General features: G+C 33.2%; 1 protein-coding gene across 5 annotated transcripts in view; it reads left to right on the top strand.

The window, feature by feature from the left end:
• The window catches only part of MTF2 (metal response element binding transcription factor 2), a 57,716-nt gene extending 35,500 nt beyond the window's left edge, over positions 1-22,216 (top strand). For 3 of the 5 annotated variants that reach the window (XM_006728851.3, XM_006728854.2, XM_006728855.3), the window contains 12 exons: positions 209-304; positions 541-641; positions 1,030-1,178; positions 3,485-3,580; positions 4,467-4,535; positions 5,389-5,512; positions 12,156-12,223; positions 13,736-13,906; positions 17,733-17,838; positions 17,959-18,011; positions 18,123-18,227; positions 19,784-22,216. In XM_006728851.3, the coding sequence (XP_006728914.1) occupies positions 209-304; positions 541-641; positions 1,030-1,178; positions 3,485-3,580; positions 4,467-4,535; positions 5,389-5,512; positions 12,156-12,223; positions 13,736-13,906; positions 17,733-17,838; positions 17,959-18,011; positions 18,123-18,227; positions 19,784-20,141 (1,496 nt within the window). In that variant the 3' untranslated portion in view covers positions 20,142-22,216. Of the gene's footprint in view, positions 1-208; positions 305-540; positions 642-1,029; positions 1,179-3,484; positions 3,581-4,466; positions 4,536-5,388; positions 5,513-12,155; positions 12,224-13,735; positions 13,907-17,732; positions 17,839-17,958; positions 18,012-18,122; positions 18,228-19,535; positions 19,609-19,783 lie in introns of all 5 variants that reach the window. The other 2 variants (XR_004073327.2, XM_081818819.1) reach the window with 2 other exon arrangements.
• Positions 22,217-26,046: the final 3,830 nt, after the last annotated feature.

The following is a 26,046-nucleotide window of genomic DNA, read 5'->3' on the forward strand; positions in this document are numbered from 1 at the left end:
CAGGGGAGTAGGAATGTTAGATGGGAGGGACACAGGGTGCATAGAGATAGCATTTTGTGGGTAGTACTTTGTCTTGAGAAGAAATCATTGTAATTTAGTGAATAAACATTGCCAGTATGGGCTACCCACAGAGTCAAAAAAGTAGTTTTGGTATATGAAATACTTCTTTATTATGACTATCTTTTAATGTATATTTTAAACATTTTAGGAGCCACTGGAAGTGGGGAAATGGTCTGTACAATATGTCAAGAAGAGTATTCAGAAGCTCCCAATGAAATGGTTATATGTGATAAGTGTGGCCAAGGTAAACATTGATTTCTTTTAATCTTGTCAAAAAGTTTTATTACATACTTAATGCTCCTGTTGAAGATTAATGATTAAAAATACTTTACATTGGTAACTTGAAGCTGTTATCATAAATTTATTCATCAATTGTAAATATATTAATGTAGGAGAAGAGTACGAAAATGCCTTCTTGAAATTGTGTTGCAGTATTTATTAATAAAATAGAATTTGCTTTATGCTTTTTTTGATATTAAGGATATCATCAGTTGTGTCACACACCTCATATTGATTCCAGTGTGATTGATTCAGATGAAAAATGGCTCTGTCGACAGTGTGTTTTTGCAACAACAACAAAGGTATCTTTTAAGTGTTTTGGGCTAAAGCCCTAAATGGAATTTGTAAGGCACTCTCAACGTAATGATTGTATACATTGAAAGTTTATGTGACTGAAATGAACGATCAGTGCTGGGTAGAAAGAGGTGAGGCTTATTGTTTGACTAATGATGCTTAAAGTGACTTGGAGCTATCCTTGCACTTATTTTCTGATAGTGAGTGGTCTTGGAATTGGGGCAATAATTTGAAAGACAACAAAATAAAGATTATTATTAGTCAAACAGTTTGTGATATGGTAAGAAATTTAGAGTGGAGATTTCTTCAGAAGTTTCAGAAGCATTTTTATGTTAAAGAATTGTATTTAAAATTTTATCCTTCATTTGTTTAAATAACTTTTTCCCTCTAATATAGAGGGGTGGTGCGCTTAAGAAAGGACCAAATGCCAAAGCATTGCAAGTCATGAAGCAGACATTACCCTATAGTGTGGCAGACCTTGAATGGGATGCAGGTCATAAAACCAATGTCCAGCAATGTTATTGCTATTGTGGAGGCCCTGGAGAGTAAGTAGTTATTTCATGCCCTTTACGTGATTTTTGTTTATATTATCTTATTTTTGTTACTGATTGTGGTGTGGGATTGATAGTGAATTGTAAATGCATGAAAGTGTCAATAAAGAAAATTAGGGCAGAAAATTTAGAGGTCGTAGTTATATTCATCTGTATCATTAGATGTTAGCTAAATAAGTGAATCTGAGTTCTAACCAAGAATGGTTAGAAATTTACCTTTAACTTCTGATCACTGGTCTTAGTTTTCTTTTTGGAACTAAACAGATACATTTTATCTCTCTTAGAAGGTAACTCTAAAATATTTCAATCCAGCGATCATATTTCTTGTTCCCGTGACTCACACCAATAGTGTAGTGTTTTTTTCCAGGTTAAAATCTCCATTATCATCAAACATTCTTTGTGACATGACTTCTAACCTCTGTCTTTGTTGCGCTCTAGGTTTTGAAAGTTACTCTTGAAATACGGTGTTATGATTAGAAAATTAGAAAATTCCAGGAGTAGTCTCCCAGAATATAATTGGGCTATTAGAGTTCAGAACATTATGCTTCTGTTGTTGCAAAGAAAGATTCTATTTATTACTTCTCTTGGGTTGTCCTCTTAAATTTTTTTTTGCTCATTTTGGGTTTGTGGTCAACTAATACCTCTAATTCTTTTTTTTTTTTTTGGTATAAGCTCATATTAAGCCAAGTTGTAAATCATGTATTTTGTAGTACATTTAAAAAAATGCTAGTGAATCGTATTTCACTCTTTAAATTGTAATTATTGTTTTCTTGTGTCCTTCTTCCTCTCAGACTCAGTGTTTCTCTTAAGACAAGGGTGCTGTTTATTTTTTTAAAGATTTTATTCATTTATTTAAGAGAGAGAAAGAGCACATGAGTTGGGGGTGGGGCAAAGGGAGAGGGATAAGCAGACTTCCTGCCGAGTGGGGAGCCAGACTCGGGGCTCAGTCCGAGGACCCCAAAATCATGACCTGAGCCAAAGGCAGATGCTTAACCGACTGAGCCATCCAGGCACCCCGACAAGGGTACTGTTTAGAATGCTGGGTTAGTCATTGTCATTAAATGTCATTAAATGACAGTCATTGTCATTAACATATTATCTGTTCAAATGCGTATACAGAAAATGTCTGTAAGTTTACCATGACTGGGACATAAGTTGTTCAGTGATGAAACATTAATATATAGATGAATGAATTTTTAGTTCTTCGTTCTCCCTAAACTCTAATTCTTAATGGAATTATATTTTATTTAATTGGAATTTTAACATTTTTGTAACAATTCTTAGTTTTTGTCACCTGCAGATTTAAGAAACATTTGTCTAGTTTCTTTTTCACTTATAAAAGAGATACAGTGAATAAGCATAGAGAATGATCTTTTCCTTTACTCATTTATACTTAGCATTTGGTTTAAAGTATTACTCAAAATCCATCATAGACATTTTATGAAGTGGATCATTCATTGTTCTTTAAGTACCATGACCATGTGAACTGTGTTTGATATTGTTAGCCACTCTAACTTTAGCAGAGGACCTAGCTAAGTACCTGGAACATAATTGGTATTTATTAGTCTTTTGATGAATGAATAACCTTACTTAATATTGGTCTTCTTGCCTTTGCCTATATATGGCTTACAGTTAATGGGGGACTTAACTTTTTGAGCAAAATAATTATTGGAAGAAAAGGCATTATTTGGGTGGCAAATAAGGATATCAGTATATCAGAACCATGTACCAGCCGAAAAGAGAGGATATCCTTAGGTAGAGATTCAGTTTTAGCTTCTTCAGCTATTGGAAAAAGAACAAAACCTGTCACAAAGCCTTTATATCTGGTAGAGTCTTTGATTAGATTTATAATTATGTTCACCAAATTTATATATGAAGTTGCTATTCTACATTCCTTTCCATTATAATGGAAAAGAATAATGGAAACAGTGTGAAGATACAAAGCTGCTTATGACTATTGGGTATATTGGGCGAACAGCTGTACACATCAGTAACCTCTGAAACTAATCTCCCTTAGGGGGTGTAGAGAGTTGATGTGAAAAAAAATCCTGGGTTGGTTCTTTGACAGAGATTCTTTACTGGTCTAGGAACCAGGCTTCATAAGTTCTTGTGAATAAGAAAGGAGGGATGAAATCCTCAGTAACCTTTTTGGGAAAGAAAAAATTTTATGTTAAATATAGCAGAAATGTCATAATGTAATCATAACTATTTTGTATAATGCCACTTGGTTTTGTTTTGCTTTGTTTTTAAAACTTTACCTCAAAAGGTAGTCATTTTAATCTTAACTTTTTTTCTTATAGCTGGTATTTAAAGATGCTACAATGCTGCAAATGTAAGCAGTGGTTTCATGAGGCTTGTGTGCAATGCCTTCAAAAGCCAATGCTGTTTGGAGACAGGTGAGAAGGACACTTGAACTTTACCAATTGATATATATATGTATTTAGCTTTATATTCTAGCTGTGTTTGCAGTTTCAGATTTCTAAATGTAATTACAACAATGATTTGTGAAGGAGTCATTTAAGAGGGAAAATATTGAATGATAGACTTAAATTATTCATAATTTTAAAATACACATAATTTTTGTGCTTTTAGATGTTATTCCAGAACAGTTTTAAGTATTTAATCAGTGATTATATTTGCTCCTATTGCCCCACAGTGCTCTAAACTATTCCCATTGTTACCTTCCTTTTAAAAACCTCAAAGGGATCCTGTGACAGAAAATTGGCAAAGGCCACAGAACCTTGATAGAAAATTTACACCTTCACCGATCTAAAGAATTTACAAAAGCAGACCTAATGTGCTTTCTGGATTAGGAGAATGTGGAATAGCAGAGAGCTCTAGGAAGGAAAATGAAAGAGCACTGAACTTGGCATAAAAAACCTGGGTTTAAATGTTGGCTTATGCTGCTTACTGTCTTTCAGAACTTACGAAGATCAGTTTATCTCCTTTTATTTTACCAGATTGTTCAGAGCATTGAGTAGAACATTGTATATGGGGGCTGCCATCACAGTTCATGGTACACACAAGCCATTAGTAAAATATACCTGTGTATGAATCTCTGTGTGAACTCTGAATGTCTAATGGGCAAAAAAAAAAAATTGCCCTTGCAATTTTGTTGTTACTAGAAAACTTTAAATCACAGTGTCGTAGTTCACATTATATTTTGCTTTGTGTGTCACTCATCTATTGTAGGATATGTACTTGCTGAATATTGGCTTTAGTTGTTGAATAATTTATGTATACCTTTGATTACTCAATATGAAACTTTTCTTTTTTTCTTAGGTTTTATACATTTATTTGCTCTGTCTGCAGTTCTGGACCAGAATACCTCAAACGTCTACCATTACAGTGGTAAGTATGGACATTTCTGTTAAGAAGCAATAAAGGGCCATATTCTTAAACCTACAGGATGAAATGTTCTGTATATTATTAACTTGGTTTAAATAAAAATTTGCTTTTCTTTATACCTCGCTTTATTTCTTTTATAGATCCGTAAACCTGATGTCATTTCACTAAAGATTATCTAGTTTTATTGTTGAAATAATAAGGCCATTTGTTGTCTGATGCATAAAACGTAGCTTTACATTTCTTTTGGATTTTCAAAATTCTTATTCATGTTTTTAACTCTTTTGGGCCTTCAGAATAGCAGACAGCAGAAGAGAGAGGTCTTATACCAAATATGCTGGCTTCTATTTAGTGTAATTCTTGGGTATGGGAAGTGTGATGAATTTTGGGAGATTTCTGATAAAATGCTTATAGTAAGTACTTAGAAATTTTTATTAAATGTTTATTAAATGTTTTATTAAATGTATTTTAGGAAAAGATAAGATTTAACTCATGAATCAGATAAAATAAAGTGTTAAAATATGATCTGTTCTATGGCTTATATGTAAGTGAAATGCAAAATTTTTTATTCTAAGTTATTTTTTTTTAGAGTTACTTCCTCTTTGAATTTTAAGAAATTACTCAAATACCTTTTAGTTTATATTTACTACTCAGTATAAGCAAATATTTAATGTTTTCCAATTATTTTCATATGTAATGATTTATTATATTGTGAATATGACTTATGCTGTTTACCCTCTGCTCACCTAAAGACTTCACTTTGGGTTTTTTAATTGCTGTTTTTATTTTTTTTAATGTGATTTCTTAACAATAACCAAAAACATTGCTTTTGTATATTGTGATTATTTTTGGATTCCAGGGTAGATATAGCACACCTATGCCTTTACAACCTAAGTGTTATTCACAAGAAGAAATACTTTGATTCTGAACTTGAGCTTATGACATACATTAATGAAAACTGGGATAGATTGCATCCTGGAGAGGTAAGTGGTCTTAGAGCTAACTTCATTAGCTACTTGATGTCTTTTTTGTTTTATTTTGTTTTTGTTAAAAGCAACTAAGATACATGTATACATTACACATCTAAAGCAGAATTTTATTTTTAGTTCAGGGAGAAGTAACTTTGATGATAGCAGGGCCAGCCCTTTCATCCTCCTGGTTATTGCCTGTTAACTCAGGGAAAAATGCAGAAGGAGGAAGTAAATAAATTACTTGATTCTTCAATTTTCTGAAGTGAGAATCATTATAGTTAAAGATAGAAGGGAGGGAGAAATCCTTATTATTGCATATCTTACTTATGTTTCCTCCTCCTGTTTTTCTAAGTTTCTATAAATTTAAGAGATATAACCAACCCTCTTCCTTTCTCTCTTGTTGGTACTCCCTTATATATATATATATATACACAACATATATATATATATATAGATATATATATATATCTATATATATATAGATATATCTTTGACTTCCAGGAATGGGAGGACCCAGTAATAGTGTTAGAATAATGAGTTAGGGAGTAAAGCTATTCTAGTTGGAGATTATCCCCCTCATTCTGACATCTCATTTTGCTTTTCATTTGCAAAGTCTAACCAATCATGCTGGTTTACAGTCTTTTAAAAAAAGCAATATAAAAGTTGATGTATGTTCATTGAAGAAGATTTTGAAACAATAGACAAGCACAAAGAAGAAAGTAACTAAAATAACTTTAATAGTTAACTTGTTTTTAGCACTTACTTTGAATTATTAAAATATAGATATTAACTACTCTTAGCTTAATGTTTTGTTTTGTTTTTGTTTTTTCCTTTTGAGAATGTGGGGGTGCTGGGGAGGGGCAGAGGGAGAGAGAGAGAGAATCTTAAGCAGGCTCCATGCCCAGAGTGGAGCCCGACGCTGGGGCTCTGTCTCATGAACCTGAGATCATAACCTGAGCCAAAATTAAGAGTCAGGTGCTTAAATGACTGAGCCACCCAGGCACCCATAACTACTATTAGCTTAAATAAAAATTTTGTTTTATATTATGTGGAATTAGATGTGTGAATTTTAGTCACACATTAGGTAAAAGTTGTGTAAAGTGAAGTTTAGGAAGAATTTCTGCTTTTGTAGCTTTTAGACATGGGGTAATTTATAAAAGGTTCATGTCAAATAGGATATCAGGGTTTTTTTGGGTTGTTTTGGGGGTTTTTATGGGGCATCAGGGAGAACATAATGCACATTTAAAAGCTAGTTTGTGGTAGCAGCTGCGTATAAAACAAACACTTGCAGGATACTGAGATTTTTTAAAATCAAAGATATTATTAAAATCAATTGAGCTGAGATGTTTTGAGTGTTAGAAGTTGGAACACAACACTTCTGTTACATGCTTTTTCTGGATGAAATTTGAAAGAAAACGAGTATCTTACAAAGTTGATAAATTTTAATAAACTGATTAGTAATAAAAGAAAAAAGTAAGTGTAAGGCACTAGTGGCTATAGTGTTCATTATAGTCATCTTAATATTTAATACTTTAATATATTCTTTTAAAGTGCTTTCTTTCTAGCCATGGTTCCTTCAGCACTTCATATGCAGATACATCTCTATTCTTAGTACATTTTATGTTTCACATGATTAAATTCTGTAGTAGTTACTTCATGTAGACAGTGGGCACACATATAAAAACTCAAGTTACTTTATTTCAAATGCTATCTTTTATTAAAATGAAAAATGATACTTAGGTTTTATTCAAGAGGCTGAAAATAGAAAAAATCACAATTAGACTATTAGTCTAGACAAGTAGTCTATTTCTAAGAAATGAATTCAGTTTATGAATCTTATGTATCTTAGTTCTAGCTGTACTTCTGATACATATCAATAAATTTATTAGTAGATACATGTTTTCCTTTTCTGTAGCTTATGCGATAATGTCTTAGAAATAAGATGTTATACATTCAATTCAATTTCTTATTCTTTGCCAATATGGAAATTTTTTTTTAATTTAAAAATTAAGAAGAACATTATACTCTAATACAACTTTACAATGGAAAAGTTTTACTTTTCTGAGGAGTGTTTCCATTTTTTGGAGCCATCAAATTTATTATCAGAACAAGTGACTTTCTAATCATTTCTCATTGCTTTTTCTCTGCATTAAAAAAAAGAAAATATTCAGACTTAGTCATTCCATCCTCAAATGTTTACAGATGGAAGTTTAGCTTTTAACTCTATATTAATCTTCTATATCTTTATACTGTCATTATAATTGGTTTTTGAGAGTGAGATTTTAATAATAGACTATAAAATTTATGCCATCTTTAACATTTATTTGTAACATTTATATATAACTAATTTTTACTTAATTTACTTTTAAATGTTTGTGATAATAAAAACAAAGATAATACAAATAATGGATTATTCCAGATTATTAAAATAGTATATCTTTGGTTAACTGAAATTGAATTGCAAATTGAGTTTTGTCACTAATCCAAATTTAGGTTTATAAAATGTCCTTTTTGTTTATAAATACTTTCGTGTTAAAAATCTTCTTATAAATAGCCTTAATTACTTTTAAAACGTGGGAAATACTGTATGTTAAGTGTATTGTTGGTTATTGAATACTTAAGAGTCATTTAGAACATTGGTTCTTACTACATATATACTGTTGATTATATGACATAGGCACTTGCTGTAGAAGTTTCTCCTCAAAAATGAAACAAAACAAAAATAGTTGTGATTTAACTCTCTCTTAAATGTGGAGTTTCTTTCCTCCATGTGGGTAAAGAAAAAAACCCTTGTGGTGACTTGAGAAGTTGATTGAGAGTTTTATGGCTTTTTTTTCAGGAATATATATGGACACACTAGTCATAGTCATAGGGAGGCACTTATATTTATTTTCTGAGCTGAATTAGGACTTAATTTTATATATGATAACACTAGCCAAAATTTAATGGTATTTCTGTGTTATTTTGGAAGCCCCATAAATACTTATTTCAGTTTCTAGTTATTTGGAGCAATCTTAATTGAATCAGTGGTATCCATTTAGTGTTTTGTGCTTTTTTTTTGATATAAAAGAAATGATATGACTATTTTTATAACAAAAAGACGTTTTAAAAGTATTAAACTTCTTTTGGAGAGTATATCCTTTCATACTGAAAGGCATATTTAATATTTATGTATCATAATTTTTTCTTAGTTGGTTATTTCAGGATTGTGAAGAGAAGCTGAAACTTTTAGAACATATTGGAACATAATGATAGTTCTATATCCTGTTTTCTTATGTGATTTTTGTTTTCTTTTACATCTTTGAGACTTCTTGCCTTATATAGACTGAATGTAGCTATTTGAGAAACTATTGTTTTGTAATTTTTAAGATAGTAAAAATATGTAATGCAACATTTGAGGTCCAAGTAAAGGTTTATTTAGAATGAGGAATTAACTGTTGCACCAGATCGCTTTTGAGAGTTAAAAGAGATATTCATACTTCGGTATCTACTTATCATTTGTCCTTAATTCCCAAAGTGATCTGAAATCCTAGTTCTATAAGAGCAACCTACTTTTCTGTTAATGGTGTTCTTAAATTTTAACCCCCAAAGATTCATAGCAGGGTAGTGTATTGAGTGCTACCTTTTGAAGGATGTAGGGAGAAAAGCATAAACTTAAATGAAATACTGTAGCAGATAATGATGTTTTAGCTAGAGAAGAAAATGCATAATAGAGGTAGTGTAATATTTTTAAATGAGAATTATAAGAAAATGATTAACAACAATAGTTGAGGCTTTGAGTGTTTCCTGTTAACATACAGTGTATAGGTTGGCAAACAAATTACTTAACCTGTTTTGCATACTTAAGCCTAGGTGGCATGGAATTCAATATTGGTAATTCAAAGGTGTATTTTATTGAAGGGAAGAGTTATAACTATACCTAATGGCATTTATGTCTATACAGAAATTTACAACCCTGAAAGTAAAAGCATAATGTGAGATTAGATATCTGTGGTGGGAGGAACAAAAATGGATATTATGTTAGCGATATTATAAATATAACCTCATGGTCAGATGGCAGACTTAGAATATGATGCTCTTTTAGTACAGATTATTTGATTCAAACTATAATATCTGTACGTAGAGTCTTCAAAATATAGAAAGGGATCCCTTGGCCCCCATAATGCAAGTTGAAATATATAGTTCTATGCAAAATAGTTTTGGAGTGCTGAAGGAACTTACAGATGAAATTTCTGAGAAACTGTAGAGAGCAAGTACCACAAAAAGAAGAGAGTTCATTGTGCTTTTCAAAAAAGTAAAAGAGGAATAGATTTGAGAAATTAGTTTTGTTGTTGATTATTAGCAAATTGTAGAGCACATTTTTCAGATATGTGGTTTGTGAAGATTTAAAAAGCAATAAGGAAAAACACTTTTATTAGAATAAATCATTTTAAATACCCTAGTTTCTTTTTTTGTTATGGTTAGCCACACTGGTATGTCAAATGCTAAGGGCATAGTATAGACATAGTGTAACTGAATTTCATATTAGATACTGAAATTTGAACTGGTTAAAATTAAAAGTAAAAAATGGATATGTAACCAGTTGAATAATAGAAACAAAAGCATTCAGTGGCTTGGAAATACTCTTGAGGGAGATTCTAATGGAGAGCCACAGGTTCTGTCTTTGTGTCTACTCCTAATTCAAGAAGGATGACAGAATCAAGAGAAAAGATTATCTCAAACACTGACCTGAAAACAAAGCAAATTAACAACAGTTATAAAGTTCTGCTTTTAGGCTTAAATACACATCCAACCAGTTCAGAAGAAGCAGTGTCTGATAGCGAATACTTGATTTGATCAGTTTATCTGATAAGATTTTAGGGTTTGGGTGGGGAGGTGGGGGGAAGAGGAAGAGATGGAATTAGTCAGCCAAAGCTTAATATGAAATAATTATGTAATGTGGTTGCTAAAAGCTTTCAACCTAATCTTGAACTTAGACATAATCTTACACTTAGACATGATAGCTGCTATCAAATATTTGAAGAACTGTCTTGTAAAAGAGGACTAGAAGAGTTCCAGGAAGGAAGGTTTTGTCAACCTATGAAATGGGCTCCCTCAGTGGGTGCCTCATCAGCTTTCATCTTTGCTAATATTTAAACCAAGGTTGAATGCCTATCAGTACTATAAAAGTATTGATGGAACCTTGAATTACATGGACATCTGAAGTGTCTTTCAAGCTTTAAGGTCTGATTCTGTTATTTCTTCTTTAATAGAAATTCTCTATCATTGAAAACTGTAGAAATTACAGTAAGAGGAAGTGGTATGGTATAGAGACATGAGCACCAGACTGTCCCATTTCATTTCTTACTTTTTTTTTTTTTAAGATTATTTATTTATTTATTTGAAAGAGAGAGAATGAGAGAGAGCACATGAGAGGGGGGAGGGTCAGAGGGAGAAGCAGACTTCCCACCGAGCAGGGAGCCTGATGTGGGACTCAATCCCGGGACTCCAGGACCATGACCTGAGCCGAAGGCAGTCGCCCAACCAACTGAGCCACCCAGGTGCCCCTCTTTTCTTACTTTCTAAAAGCATCCAGTGCATTAGCAAGTATGGGCTCTTAGTGAATGTTGAATGAATGGACTTATTGTCATTTGGGTTCAGAATCCTAGCTCTCTCACTAATCAGCCCTTGAATTTGAGCATTTCCTTTAATCTTTGTTAACTAATTTGTAAAATAAAGAGAGTTGGAGTAGATTACTCTGTCTCTTCTACCTCCAACATTCTATTTCACAGATTTGTTTACTCTTTTTACTTGAAGCAGTTCTGAAGTTTGGAAGTTTAAATTGGTAAAGAACATACTGGTGGTGCTCTTGAAAGTCAACTATGATATTCTGGATTTTTGTTTTTTTTGAGTTATTGTGAATTTAACTGAGAATGGTCCTTTTATAAAAATTTAGAATTTTTTGCTATTGGGCCCCAGTCTTTAAACACTTAGAAGAAGAGGCAGAAATGACTCTTAAGGAAGCCCTTTTAAAACAAAATAATATTTTCTAGAATTGAATTTAAAATCTAGATTTTAAAAGGATTTGTTATGATAAAAAATTAATGAGACATTTTGAGTTTTAGGGCTGGCTAACATCTATAACTTTTATGAAAATCAACCCCCCCCAGTTCACAGAATTTTTTGAAGTTATAGAGGTTTTTGGTTTCTGCTAATATTAGAAGTATTGGGAAATAAAATTTTATGTTTCTCATTACTTTTTATACTCTTCCCTAATAATGTCTATTAGAACCAATATATGGTTGCTATTAAAGTCATTCTAATATATTATTTCCTCAGATTATAGAATTAAATTTAATAACTAATAAGATCCCATTCTTGTAATGTTTTACAGTTTACAGTTCTTTCAGACATATTCTCTGATTCACTTAATTACTGGTAAAGTAATTAGAGGAGGATTTTTACTCCCCTTTTTATAGATAAGAAAACAAGCCTTAAGAGGTTAAATGGCCTTAGATCATGCAGCTAGTCAGTGAGGACCTGAAATTAGAACTTAGATCTTCTGACTACCAGTCAGTATACTTTTACTTCTGCATCACATTGCCTCTGTCTAGCACCTGTATATTATTAATTGATGAAATTATAGTGCGTTAAATTGTTTCTTGATACTTCACAGCTGGCAGACACACCAAAATCTGAAAGATATGAGCATGTTCTGGAGGCATTAAATGATTACAAGACCATGTAAGTTGATTTATTTTATGTATCCCTATGAGGGAGACATTTAGTAAGTATAAGGAATAATGGCATTGTTTAAGGATTGTGGGATTGGTGTTCAGAACTAGTACAAACCAGTTTAAGCTTTTTAATGTCCTATTCTTTTTCAGTCAGAGTAAAGTAGTGGTTCTCAAGGGTTGGAGAAGGAAAGAGCAATCCTCTGGGAATGGTGGATGGGAGGCAGGCATACCAGTATCTCGGGAATTGGCCTGTTCAGTTGAAAAACGTTCAGTAATGACTTGTTTTTATAATACAGTCTCCTGAAAATAAAATAAAATCTTAGGTGGTGGGAAAATGCAAACTGTAGTGGAAAATACTGTAGCGAATGTTGGTTTTAAAATGATCACGAGATCTTCTATGATTTTAAGATTAGTTATTGTCAACAGTTACAGAAAAGTAGTATTAGTACTAAGTTTTTGATAATTGATTATTGTTTGATATAGTCTTGTATAGGGCTTTCCTTTTAAAAAAAACCCAGCATATCTACATTTTAAAAAAATATTTAAAATTGCAATAGAAATGTTTTAAGGGTATATGCTGGTTCTAACCAACCATTGAGCTATTTTATAAGATTTTTCTTTTTTTGAACTGTACAGCATTCCCTCCTTAAAAATATTATAATTACTAGTGGCTAACTAGATCTTTCGGCCAGTTCAAAAAGCCATAAAGTGCCTGAGCAATTACTGTGCTGGTAAAAATACTTTATGGGACATGAATTCTGTAATCCAATTTAGGGTACCAGAAATACATCTATTCCTATTATGATAGAAATGGGAGCTCCCCTTTCTCAAACTTGCATAACAGTGGAAGAATATTCCAAGCATTTGGTAGTGTGTTCTTAAGGTTAGGCAGGGTCTAGTAGCACTAAGGTAGATGGGGTGTTTTGGAGTAAGGAGCCTGAGGACTTAGGGAAACAGTTATGGAACACATTTTTCAGAGACCTAAACCCACACTGAAATAACTTTTCTCTGCTCCACGTTATTTTCAGTTCTAGATCTGACACACTAGACACTGCTTTTATTTTTTGGACCTCTCATACTGGGTCCTCTTTTCCACTGCTAACACCTGTTACTTTCCGACCAGGGTTTCTCCCCTCACAGATCCACTCTGAAATGGAATTTTTCTTTTCCTAAACATTTTTTGAGATCTTTTAAACAGATGACACTGAAATATGGAAAAACACATTTTAGGACTAAAAAGACACCGCTCTTTACTCTTCTTCCTTTAAAAAGTTAGAAGTGGACATGTGCTTGTCTCCCTTCTGATCCTGTCCCTCCCTCCTTACTCCCCCATTATATCCTACTGTGGATTAGCTCTGGAGCAGAAAAGAATCAAGGAAAGCAAAGGGAAAGAGTGAGTTTTGTAGTATTGGGTGGACTTTCATGTATAAAGGCTTTATATCTGAAAGTTATGAGTTAGGGTCTGCCATGTATATGTGTTCAGTTTTTAAATTTTTAGTTAATTTTTTTAAAAATTTAGGTTTATGTCTGGGAAAGAAATAAAGAAGAAGAAGCATTTGTTTGGGTTGCGAATTCGTGTTCCTCCTGTGCCACCAAATGTGGCTTTCAAAGCAGAGAAAGAACCTGAAGGAACATCCCATGAATTTAAAATTAAAGGCAGAAAGGCATCCAAACCTATATCTGATTCAAGGTAAAAGTTGATCTGTGGCTTAGTTTTTCTCTTTAGCTTATTTGTAACTAAAAATGTGTTACTTAGTTTCATTAGTATATTTGAAAGTACAAGTGGTAGTTACCTTGATTTGTTTTCCTGTTTATAATTTGTCGCTTAGACAAGGTACAAAGAGTTAATTTAAATTAGATCTTTATTTATTTTAGATCTTAGGCTTTCTAGGAATAAGTCCTATTGATTTTGTTAGCAGACAGTTTAAGTACTGGCCTGTTCATTTGTTTGTTCATTTCTCATTCACTCATCCATCCATTTATTCATTCCATTTATCAAGCACCTTACTATCTAAGTGCTGGGGATATAATAACAAGACAGACTTTCTTTCTGCCCTGGTGGGGTTAAGAGTATAGTGGGGAAGAAAGGTGATAAAATAATTACAGGTCATGCTAGTGCCATCTAGGACATAGCAAATGGATTTAGATTGTTCTGGGATGGATAGAGGTGAAATAGTCTGTCAAGAAGGAGGCTTAAGGAAGGCCTATTTAAGATGATACTTAAGCTGAAACTCAAAGAATGAGACTAACCAAAAAATGCAGAACAAAGGGAAGAATATTGCATGTGGTGGAAATAACAAGTATGAAGGCTTGAGGCATGTTCTAGGAACTCACAGACTAGTAAGGAGTGAGTGAGGGCTAGAGAGTAGCATCACGTGTTGAAAAGTTTGAGTGGGGCTTGATCATGTTAGAATTGTGTAGGTCTCCCAAGGAGTTTGGGTGGTTTTTAATGATGGGGAGCTGTTTAAAGATGTAAGCAGACTGAATTATCCTTTAAAAAAAGATACATCTTTGTATGCTGTTTGGAGAATGGATAGGTATAGAGGTAAGAATAGAAGCAAGAGAAAGGAAGACTCCTGCAGTTGTCTAGGTGAGAGATTGCCTGGGTAGGTGGTATCATTCAAATGGAGAGAAAATAGGTTTGAAATCTCTGTTGGATACAGAATTTATTGGCTTTGCTAATGAATTTATGAAAGAAAGGGAGGGACGAAGAAGTTATATAATGCTATATAATGCTCAGATTTCTGGCTTGAGCAACTGGTGGGTGGTGATGTCTGTTATCAAGACCTGCAAGAGCAGATTTGGCAAGGTGAGTGAAGCATTCTTCTGTCTCATACTAACTGAATTTGAGATTTTTACAAGGGATATCTAAGTGATGATGATGGACAGCTGGGTCTGTAAATCAGGAGCTCAGGAGAGGTCAGGACGCATGAAACAAATTTGGAAGCTGATTTATAAGGCCATGAAAATGAATGAAATTACCTAGGAAGCAAGAGCTGGGGTGAGGGGGGAGTACTGTGGCCCAGATAATGCCCTGTTATCATTTGGAGATTTGGAAGAAGTGAAATAAATGAAGGAGGCTAAAAAGAATGATCAGTGAGACAGGAGGAAACCAGGAAAGTTTGGTGTCTTGAAAACCAAGAGAAGGGGAGTGTTTCAAGAAAGATGAGCATATTAAACAGTATTGAATGCTGCTGAGAGGTGGATTTAGGATGAGAGAAAAATGTTTATTGCAGATAACATTCTGTTATTAGTGACCTTAACAAAAACAGTTTTTTGTTTGTTTTTTTGAAAAGGTAAGGATAGAAATCAGTTTGGAGTGGGTTAAAGTATGATTAAATCCAGCACTGCTCTCAATTAACATGTCAAAACTGGGCTTTTTCTACAAATAAGGGACATAGGCAGATTCAAAATAATAATGATGATAATAAAGGAAAAGAGGAAAATAGGAAATAATCTTTAAGAATTCTGAATGAGAAGAGAGAAAGTGGAAAGGGAGGGCATGTGTCACCAACACTCCAAAGTAGTTTTATTGTGAAGAGGTAGACAAATGGAAGCTGAAGAGGGGAAATGCTCAAGTGATGGCTTTTTAAAAGATGGAAAATTAATTGGAACCTGTTTTTATGTGCTAGTAGGAATGATCCAGTGGAGAAGAGATTGGTATAGGAAAGAGGGAAGGTAATTGAAGATATTGTAAAGTCCTTGAGAAACTAAAAGGGAAGGAATTTAGAACTTAAATGTGGGGATGGCTTTTGATAGGACTTACACTCTTTTGTTGAGGTGAAAATGGGTACAGATGCTAATTCTATTATAGATTTGGCATTTGGAAGATGACTGAAGTTACTGCTTGGTAGCTTCTATTTTCTCAATGAAATACTGAGGTATTAAGACGGCTGAGAGGGTTGTGCAGAGAGGGAAATTTAAGGAGCAAATAAAAGGTATGAGATAGTCATCTTGGAGAGTAAAAAAGGTAATTACACAGTGTTTCATATCCATTTGAGTTTGTAATAAAGTAGATACTGCTTTCAAGTTTTTTTTTCCCCTAAAGGAAAGCGTACTTATTCTTAGCACTTTCAGATTTTGTCATTAATCCTTTGCTATCAATTGCCCATGTTCTGAATTAGAAAAAAGGTTTACACAAATTTTCTCATTCCTATCATGATATTAATAAGACACTCCATCTGTGTTAGCTCTCAGGTTTTCGTTCGATGCCACCAGGAAATGGTTCAGCTTTCTTTAAAGGCATTCTCTATTCCTTCTGGGTCCTATGTATGAATTGGTCCTTTTAATCTGAGAGTACTTTCTTTAGTCCAGGAGTCCTCTATAAATGTTGATTATCTTTCAAAAATCTATACCCCATCTACCTTATCCTTGAGACTTTTGATCATAGTTCTACTTAAGCTTTGTTCCTCTAGTTCCCTTTCTCCTTCCTTGTACTTTCCCAGCTTTAGTTTGGTGTCTGGAGTAGTTGTCTTCTAATTTTTTCCATTCACCTCTTTCTAGCTTATTATATAGTAGTATTCCTCCTTTTCCATGTTTTTTAACTAAATTTTCCTCGGTAACTTTCTTATAGCACTGAACCCTTTTTATTAGCCTGCTTGTATACACCTTTGTCAACTTCTGACTATACTGTGAACCCCTTAGCACAAGGGAAGATCTTTGTATTCCTATTATCTGATATCTCTTTTCTGTGGTAGATAATGTTTGTTGAATAAATGAAGTTGATGTTCTATATGTTGATATTTGCCCTTTTCTTCTATTAATTAGAGATGTCTTTGTTGCTTCTTTTCCCCCTTCCTATTGCTTGACATTTGCTTTTATATCTCAAAAACAGTTTTCTAGATCTTTCTCATTGTGCCTTTTGAATGACTCCCTGCCCGATATGAAGAATTCCTTACTCTACACTCTTCCATCCTGGGCTTCATTCTCTTTCTGATAAACATCATTCAAGGATACATATATATATATATATCCATATATATACATATATATATATATCCATTTCTAAAGGCAACTTGTGTTTATAACTAAAATATTTTAATATAGATACTTCCTGGCTCCATGTGGGTAACTATTAAATTCGTAATCACTTTTAGTATAAATTCTTGAAATATCTCCCACGTACCCACATAGTAACAACCTAAACTACACAATTGAACTTCTGGGAGTTTTGAAATCTTCCATCCAGTGTAGTAGTCTGTTTTTGTTTTTGCTTTTTAACTTTTAGGTGCTATATATTTTTCAGAATTGTAGTAAAGAGAACACTTTTTTTTTCTTAGACCTTTGTATATGTAAATATTTCTGAAGTCAAGAAATGTATGCTTAAATTGGAATATATTATCTATGCACTTGACTAAACTTGTAGATTCAACTTATATTTAATTTTTTTGTTTTTATATTACTATTAATATAAAAATAAGTATAACCTAATTATTACGTAAGTAGAGTGTGTGTTATCCATTGTCTTTTTATTTTCTTTATGCAGAAATTAAATACATAATGGTTTTATGTTTCAGGGAAGTAAGCAATGGCATAGAAAAAAAAGGAAAGAAAAAATCCGTAGGTCGTCCACCTGGCCCATATACAAGAAAAATGATTCAGAAAACTGCTGAGCCACCTTTGGTAAGAGGATGTGTTGGTATATGTTCTCAGGGAGGAAGGATGCTTGAAATTAACTGAGAAATGAATATCTTTTTCATTTACTTTAGAACCATGCTTTAAATGTTATTTTTTATTTTCCAGGATAAGGAATCAATTTCAGAGAATCCTACCTTGGATTTACCTTGTTCTATAGGGTAAATAGAAAGTTATTTTTTCCTATCCTAGGAATTTTCTTTTGGGGGGCAATGAGTATTTCTATTGTTATGTAATATAGTCGTTATACCATTTAAATTTTTTTGTCTCAGGAGAACTGAGGGAACTGCACATTCATCTAATACCTCAGATGTGGATTTCACGGGTGCTTCCAGTGCAAAAGAAACTACCTCGTCTAGCATTTCCAGGCATTATGGGTAGATATTTTATATTCTTATTCCTTACTAATTTTCTTCTAGATAATTTTTCTTTGTAAAGTAATATTAAATAAATTTTTAGCAATCAAAAGTTATATAAGTATGCCTTTCATTGTTTGAGAAGCAATCTATATGTAGATTCCTTAGGTTGTTAATATTCATCAGGAAATTTTGCTGTGTGCATAGAAAAGAGGTATACTGGTGTTTATAGGCTGTGTTCTTTTCCTCGAGACCTTTCTATGCTTATAGTATTTAGGTTTGCCTTGCTTTAGGAAGACTTTTTCTTTTTTTATTACCTGAATCAGACATACAAATCCTTTTGTTACTAAAAGAATCTTAAACTCAGGATTTCTATCAGTAGCAGACTTCTCTAATATTTTAGTTTACCTGACTTTTCAGAAGGATACCTTTCCTAAAGCATGATATATCAGGTATGAAAAGGTAGTTTACTTGGGGTCAGAACTGTGAGTTGCAAGTTTTATACTTCCCTTAGTTTAATTTTTGTTCACAATTCAGAAACTGCTCATGTAAATTATACAAAATTCAGAGTATTAAAAAGATTAAAATATAACTCATTTTTTAATGAATTGTGAAAAATAATGTGAACTGTTTTTGGCCTCTTACCCAAGCATTTTGCTAATCTTCCTACATACATTGTCTTATTTAATTCTTAAAACAATCTTTTGAGTTGTAGGTCCTGTTATTCCCATTTTAAAGATAAAGAAACTGAAACTTGAGAGGATTTTAAGAAACAAGCCCAGACTAGCATGTTTATTAACAAGCATAACAGAGCTGGGATGTTGAATTGAGCAGTGTGATTGTAAAGTCTTTGAATTTAGCTGTTATGCTATATTCTCCGCTTGTTATAAGATTAGAAAATCATTGAATTCCTGAGCTAAAAAGGACCTCAGAGATGATCTGGTTCAACCCCTTCACTTAATCTCTTCACAGAAGGGAATACAGAGGATATGAGATTTGAATTTGGCCAATATCACAGAGCTAGATTCGGGGTACCCTGATTTCTAGTTTATGCTTATTCCAGTTCAGTACATTACTTCACTAGGGCTAGAACTGGTAATAAGAGAACATTTATTCTAGTTCTACCATCTATTTAATTTAAGCACATGGAACAATGTTGTGTATAGAGTAGGTGCTTATTAAGTATTTACTGCATTGAATGAGTGAATGAACTGTCTTCTTTTTAATGATAAGACTGTTGACGATATCTGACTAATGAATAGGGCCTCTTCTTGGTAAGAATTTGTCTCATTGGCCTCGTAATTAAAAACTTCCTCTGATTCTTTTAAGCTTAATAGTACATTGTTAAGGAAGAAAAGCTCTTCAAAGGTCAGCCCCAAGAAGGTGATGGAATCTAACGAAGGCGAGTGATAATCCATTTATAAAAATAGCATGTATTGTTTTGGTTTGGCTGATTTTTATGTCAGCAAGGGTATATACTTACAGTAGAGTGATAGAAAAAAATCTGAGAACATATTGTTTGGGCAAAGGATGCTTTATAAACTCAGTAGACAATTATGGTCTTTCTTGTTCCATAGATTATCTGACTCCAGAAAAAGAACTCGTACAGGAAGATCTTGGCCTGCTGCAATACCACATTTACGGAGGAGAAGGGGTCGTCTTCCAAGAAGAGCACTCCAGACTCAGAACTCAGAAATTGTAAAAGATGATGAAGGCAAAGAAGATTACCAATTTGATGAACTCAACACAGAGATTTTGAATAACTTAGCAGATCAGGAGTTGCAACTCAATCATCTAAAGAACTCCATTACCAGTTATTTTGGTGCTGCAGGTAGAATAGCATGTGGTGAAAAATACCGAGTATTGGCTCGTCGGGTGACACTTGATGGAAAGGTGCAGTATCTTGTGGAATGGGAAGGAGCAACTGCATCCTGACTGTAGGACTGAACATTATGTTCACTGCACTCTCATTTTCTGTAGGTACAGTTCAAAGCCCTAAAGGATAAAGGAGTCTGGCTTTTACTATCTTTCTTAAAAAAAAAAAAAAAAGTCAAAAAAATTCACAAAAGGAGATGATAACTAGCCTTAACATGTACCTGTCAGTGTTATGGATATTGTCATAAAAAGATATCTTTTAAAAATCAGAACAGAGACTTAATTTTTTAAATCTTAAGATTTGTAGAATGTTTCTAGGATAGGATATTAAAAATGATTCAAATCCATGCATGGTGTTAGATAATTTTTCTAATTATTCCATTGAGTCAGTTTTTGTGATTAGTGGTTATCAGATCAAACAGATCATGTAGATAGATAGCACAAGTATTTGGAGAAACGTTGTCTGTTTTGTTACCAAAATGTTGGAAAAAATTTATTTCAATACCTTTCAGATTTCATAAAGTGCAGTGTATATAATGCCTACTAAAAGACTGTAAAATATTGAAATTTTCTTTCAAGCAAAATGTAAAAAATATATTGAGCCTGTAAATTGCTCTGTGACTAGACTTCATTGTCGTCTTAATATATTCTTTGCATGTGCATATATATACACAGGTGTGTATATATATGTGTGTGATTATGTGACCTATGCAATACAAATTATGGGAATGGGCAGCTTTGGAGTATATATCCCATAATTCTTTTTTCAGGAATAGTTGCAGTATTTACACAGCAGCATTTCTTCTCAGGCTTTTATTGGGTGCTGTTGCTTGCTATGTATGAAGAGAAATGTGTCAAACAAGTTTAAAGTTTAGTGTGTTCTGAAGAAGGGTGTGAACAACAGTGTTCATGGGCTTTTAGAATGCTTTTCACTTTCAGTCCTTGTAACTCAGCTGTTCAGTACCTAAAACCAATTCAAATAATATGAACATTATCTCCTACTAGAAGTAACGTTTTCAAGTTTTCATGGCACATGATGATTGTAAATGTCTCTCAGTTTTAACAGTAAGTCTATAGGAGTCCCGTGAAGATTCCTGAAATGTCTGTAGTAACTGTTAGTCATGTTGAATAAGTGTAGTATGAACAAAGTATTTTATTGCACAGGGTTAACAAACAGTATGTTGCCTGACAAGGCTACTGCTGTTTTATTACAACATTACCTCTTGTTTTTATAAAATGTACCAAGATTTAAATTGATAACTTTATTTTACATGTAAAAAAACAGTTTCTTTTATCACCAGTGTTAGTTGTCTTCTGTTTCTTTTTGTTTTGTTTTGTTTGTTTGTTTTCTTTTTTAGCCAAAGAGTAAACAGAAGAATATTCTTATTTTGGTGGCTATTCATTTTACTCTTAAAAGTGATTGGTGGATTTTGCCTAAAAATTGGGGAATTTGCCGCCAAAATGAAAAATATGTAAAGTGTAGTGGTTACAGAGCGGTAAGAATGTGGGTTAGTACTTATTTATTCCATTGATTGATTATTTGACTGTTTATAAAGAAAGTTGCTTTATTTCTTTAAACATCTTCAAAAGATGACCTTTTCTTGTCACATTATAGCCAAAAGAAGCAGAGAACTTCGTTGTCCTGCATTTGGTTCCTGGTTGGCCAGGTATAAATGAGCTTTACAAAAGTGCAAATTAAAAACTGTCACTTCTGTTTACCTCCACCAAAACTTGATTTTCCCCTAGCTATTAATTTAAAGTTGCCTTTCCTGCAGCTGCAATATTTTGAATAACACACAGAGTTTGTGTTGATTTTGAATGTTTGTTTATATCTAGGGGTAATGGAAAATGTAAATCCCGTGTAACCTTATTCACTCCACCTGTATCATATTATTTCATTTTTCCCAAAGTCCTTTAATTCTAACTGAACACCAGCAGTATTTTAGTAACTCTTTCTTTAGTATACCTGGAAGATGATTTATTAAGCTGAACTGTCTTTAGACGTAATTATTGTGAATGTCTGTTTTATTTTATCATGGTGGTTCCACATGGCTCTGATGTTCAGTTTGTATTTTTGGAATTGCTTTACTTAGAATTAAAACAGACCAACATTAAATGTGTGTATTTTTTAAAGAGCTAATGAGTTTTGCTTCTGTATTTGCTTGAAAATACACACTGATGCAGTGGATGACTGCTTTTATTTAGTCAGGGAGCTAAGGATTTTCCAATTCCATTGTAAATATGTTCACTTGAATTAATCTTTATGAAACTTGGCTTTTATTTTCCGCTTGTCCCTCAAATAATATTAATAATTATTGCATGTTCATCTAAAATGATCCTTTAAAAAAAATCTGCTTAATCAGCTCATACACTTCCTGCTTGAAAGACAGTATATCTCCCTCTATCTACCTTGTCCCCAAAATTCAAAAAAATTCAGACTTTTCAACTGTTTTTTTCTTTTTGCTTATGTAGAAGGTGTCAGGTTCACATCAAAGGATTTTGGTTTTTTTTCCTTAAAAGCTTTGCTCCTAGACTGTAGAAGGAAAAGATGTAAAAATAGTATGCCTTACTCGTTTTAATTACATTTTTATTCAAAACAATACGTTTTTATAAATATCCTGATAATGATTAAGTATGGATTCTTATATGATCTAACTAGATCAGAATATGAGCTATCAGAGTTATTCTATAAATTCTAATGTACGAGTAATGAAGTCAGATCTTGCTAGTCATCTTTTGTTACTAAATGTTTAACAAGTGAATGTTCACTAATGTGTGAGTTGAGGATTCCTCTCCCCTTATATTTTGCAAGTTATGTCCAGCTGTACGTGTTTGGTTTCTGTTGTGTATATATTCAGAAGATTTCTGTTATGAGCCTTGGGGGTAGAACTAATTCTTCTGAACTACTTGGTTGAGTTTCTACCACGTACTATTAAGTTTTGGTTGGAGCATGATCTGACTTGCATAGTTACAGCAGATTGTTGTATATGTAGTTCTAGAGTTGTTTGAATGAGGATGTGATGGCAAAGGAAGATGTCCATGCAACTTTGGGAAATAGTAAAAAAAAAAAAAAAAAAAAGCCCTGTTTAATGTGGGGAAGTTTTCCTCTTTAAATTATATTTGAGTACTTCTACAAATATCCACTCCCAAAAGTCTCCTTTGGTTTCTTCTGTGGCAGTCGATCAGTCATCTTCTTTCCTCAGGAAAATAAAAACTTGGCAGTTAAATGTAAAGTGAGAATTTTATCTGGTCATGGATTCTTTTCTAATTAGTAGCAGTTAAGAAACCACATGTCAGACTGATAAAAATTTAGAGATGAGAGAAGCTATGAAAGCAAACTGATTGGCTCTCTGAATATCAACAAATAGAATGGGATTAAGTACAATATTTGTAATTTTTAAGTTATATCAGAATGTCTTGGAGCAATAGCTAGATCAAAATATTATACTGTCTTTATGTTTAAAATTAGAATAAGACTGCAAATAAACTAGCTCACTCTATTTTTCTCCCCTTCCCTCACTTCTTACCCAGCAAAATCCCTCTTTGCTTCCTCCCCTTGCATTTTCTCTTTGTTAGAGCTGATGAGTATTGAAACTGTATGCTTAGTAATAGTAAGTCCTCACTTTTGCAGCATCTTCAAGGAATGTGATATCTCGTTCAAGAAAATTCCACTGGATTTAAGCAAACAAACAAATGAACAAAACTTCCATAGATGATAAAATGTACTTATTGGATAAAACAAAACAAAAATATATCTTGTTCAAAATCATTAGTCTAATTTTTGTTCCTTGTATTTACCAAAAGGTATTCAGTCTTTTCTCTCTTTTTCTTTCATGCTTTCACAGTAAGGGTGATACAGTCTCAAAACAGGCACAGATTGGTTCATGGGGGCCAGAAGGCAGAAAAAGTCTTAGATAATGGTTTGTGGCCCTCCAGAGCTCAACTCTATCCAACAAAAATCTTATTCCTTAGTATTTGATTACTTTCATTGAGTTTTCTTGAATATCACAGGAGTAGCACTGACACTGAGTTCATGGAACAAAAAATATGCAAGATTGGTGCTACAAAACTATGGTAGATAATGGTTTTAAAATTTGGAGGGCTCTGTTCAATCTTAAAGTCATAGTGTGAGAGATAGTCTGCACATGCCTATGAGCTTCTGCTGTCTCTCTTGTGGATGTTTATGTTTGATCCTTAGTGCTTTTGTGTGTAGCCTAGGCTTGGGAATTAAATAAAAGTAGCTTACATTTGTTATTGAGTTCTACCAAGTTTATTCAACCCATCATTAATTATGTCAAGTGCTGAAAAAAAAATGTTGATATTATCTGAGTATCTAGCAGCTAGTTGAAAGGTTTATTTTATTTTTAAGATTTTTTATTTATTTACTTGAGAGAAAGAGAGAGAGAGCGAGTGGGCACGAGGGGTTGGGGAGAGGGGCAGAGGGAGAGGGAGAAGCAGATTCCTTGCTGAGCAGGGAGCCCGACGTGGGGTTCAATCCCACGACCCTGGGAACATGTCCTGAGCCGAAGGCAGACGCTTAACTAACTGAGCCACCCAGGTTCCCCTGAAAGTTTTTTTTTTTAAGTAACTTTTTCATATCAAGCAGAAGTTAAAAGTAAGCTCACCAAAAACAGTTCTTTTAAAAAATCAAGTTTTTCAAATGTTTGGAAGTCTTAATTACCTTACTATTATAGTGTTTCTATAAATTAATAATTGGCATATGTAATTTTAGATACATAACAATTTATATAAGTAAATAAATTACATTAAATTAAATACTCAAAATGAGGTTGTAAATTTAAGTTAAATGTTAATAGCATCTAGTATAAATAATATATGCTTAGTGAAGGATTATGATTAGTATTGTTTGGGCCGTTAATTGACCCCTTATATATTTTATCTTTAGTACTATTAGTGGAATGTAAGGGAATTTTACCTGTACAGAATTTGAGACAAAAACAAGATTTTCTGGGGCACCCAGGTGGCTCAGTCGGTTAAGCATCTGAGTCAATTTCAGCTCATTTGGGATCTCAGGGTTGTGACATCAAGCTTGAGATCGAGCCCTGTGTCAGGCTCTGCACTGAGCGTGGAGTCTGCTTGAGATTCTTTCTCCCTCTGCGGCCCCCCCATCTGTGCTCACTTGCTCACTCTCAAATAAATTAGAATCTTAAAAACAAACAAATGAGAATTTGGGTCCCCTTTGCAAAATATATAAAGCTTGCTTAGATATCTGTGAAGTTAAACTTTTCCTTGAGGATGAAGCATATTGGAGAGGGTTTTGGAAAAGAAAGCCTATTAGCTCATCTAAGATTTGTAGAGGCACGGTTTGGTTCCTGTATTCTTTTATTACCAAATCTCTTCCAGAATCCAAGAGCGGATCTATAACAGGTCTGTTTTTTACTTTGTATTATAATTTTGCGTAACCTGGTATTTTAGACTTTTTATGTTATTTTTGACTTTTTATGTTATTTTTATCTTTGGATGTAAAGTTTCCAATGAAGAATTTTGTCATCAGAAACTCGTTCTTAATACCTCTTAATAAACTATAATTTGTTCTTTAAGCAACTTTTTTTCTTTTAAGATATTTATTTATTTGACAGAGAGAGAGAGTGAGAGCACAAGCAGGGGGAGAGGCAGGGAGAGACTGCTGGATCCCAGGACCCTGGGATCATGACCTGAGCCAAAGGCAGATGCTTTAATGACTGAGCCACCCAGGCGCCTCCTTTAAGCAACTTTTAAGCCATTAAATGAGACCAGAAGTATTTAAAATGCCACTTTATTAGAAGATTTTTCTAGAATGTATTAAGTACTTCATGTTTTTAAAACACTATCTTTAGCATGTTAACCTTTTCCTAATTACTGAGAGATTGTGAACATTTATTTTATGTTGCTGTAATATGGTGGTACTCTCAGGGGTCTAGATGTGGGTAGGGGCATCAGTCATTACTCTTTTTTTTTTTTTTTT

The sequence above is a fragment of the Leptonychotes weddellii genome, chromosome 4, assembly GCF_054177405.1.
Source record: "Leptonychotes weddellii isolate Sample4059 chromosome 4, ASM5417740v2, whole genome shotgun sequence".
In the NCBI taxonomy this organism is placed as follows: domain Eukaryota; kingdom Metazoa; phylum Chordata; class Mammalia; order Carnivora; family Phocidae; genus Leptonychotes; species Leptonychotes weddellii.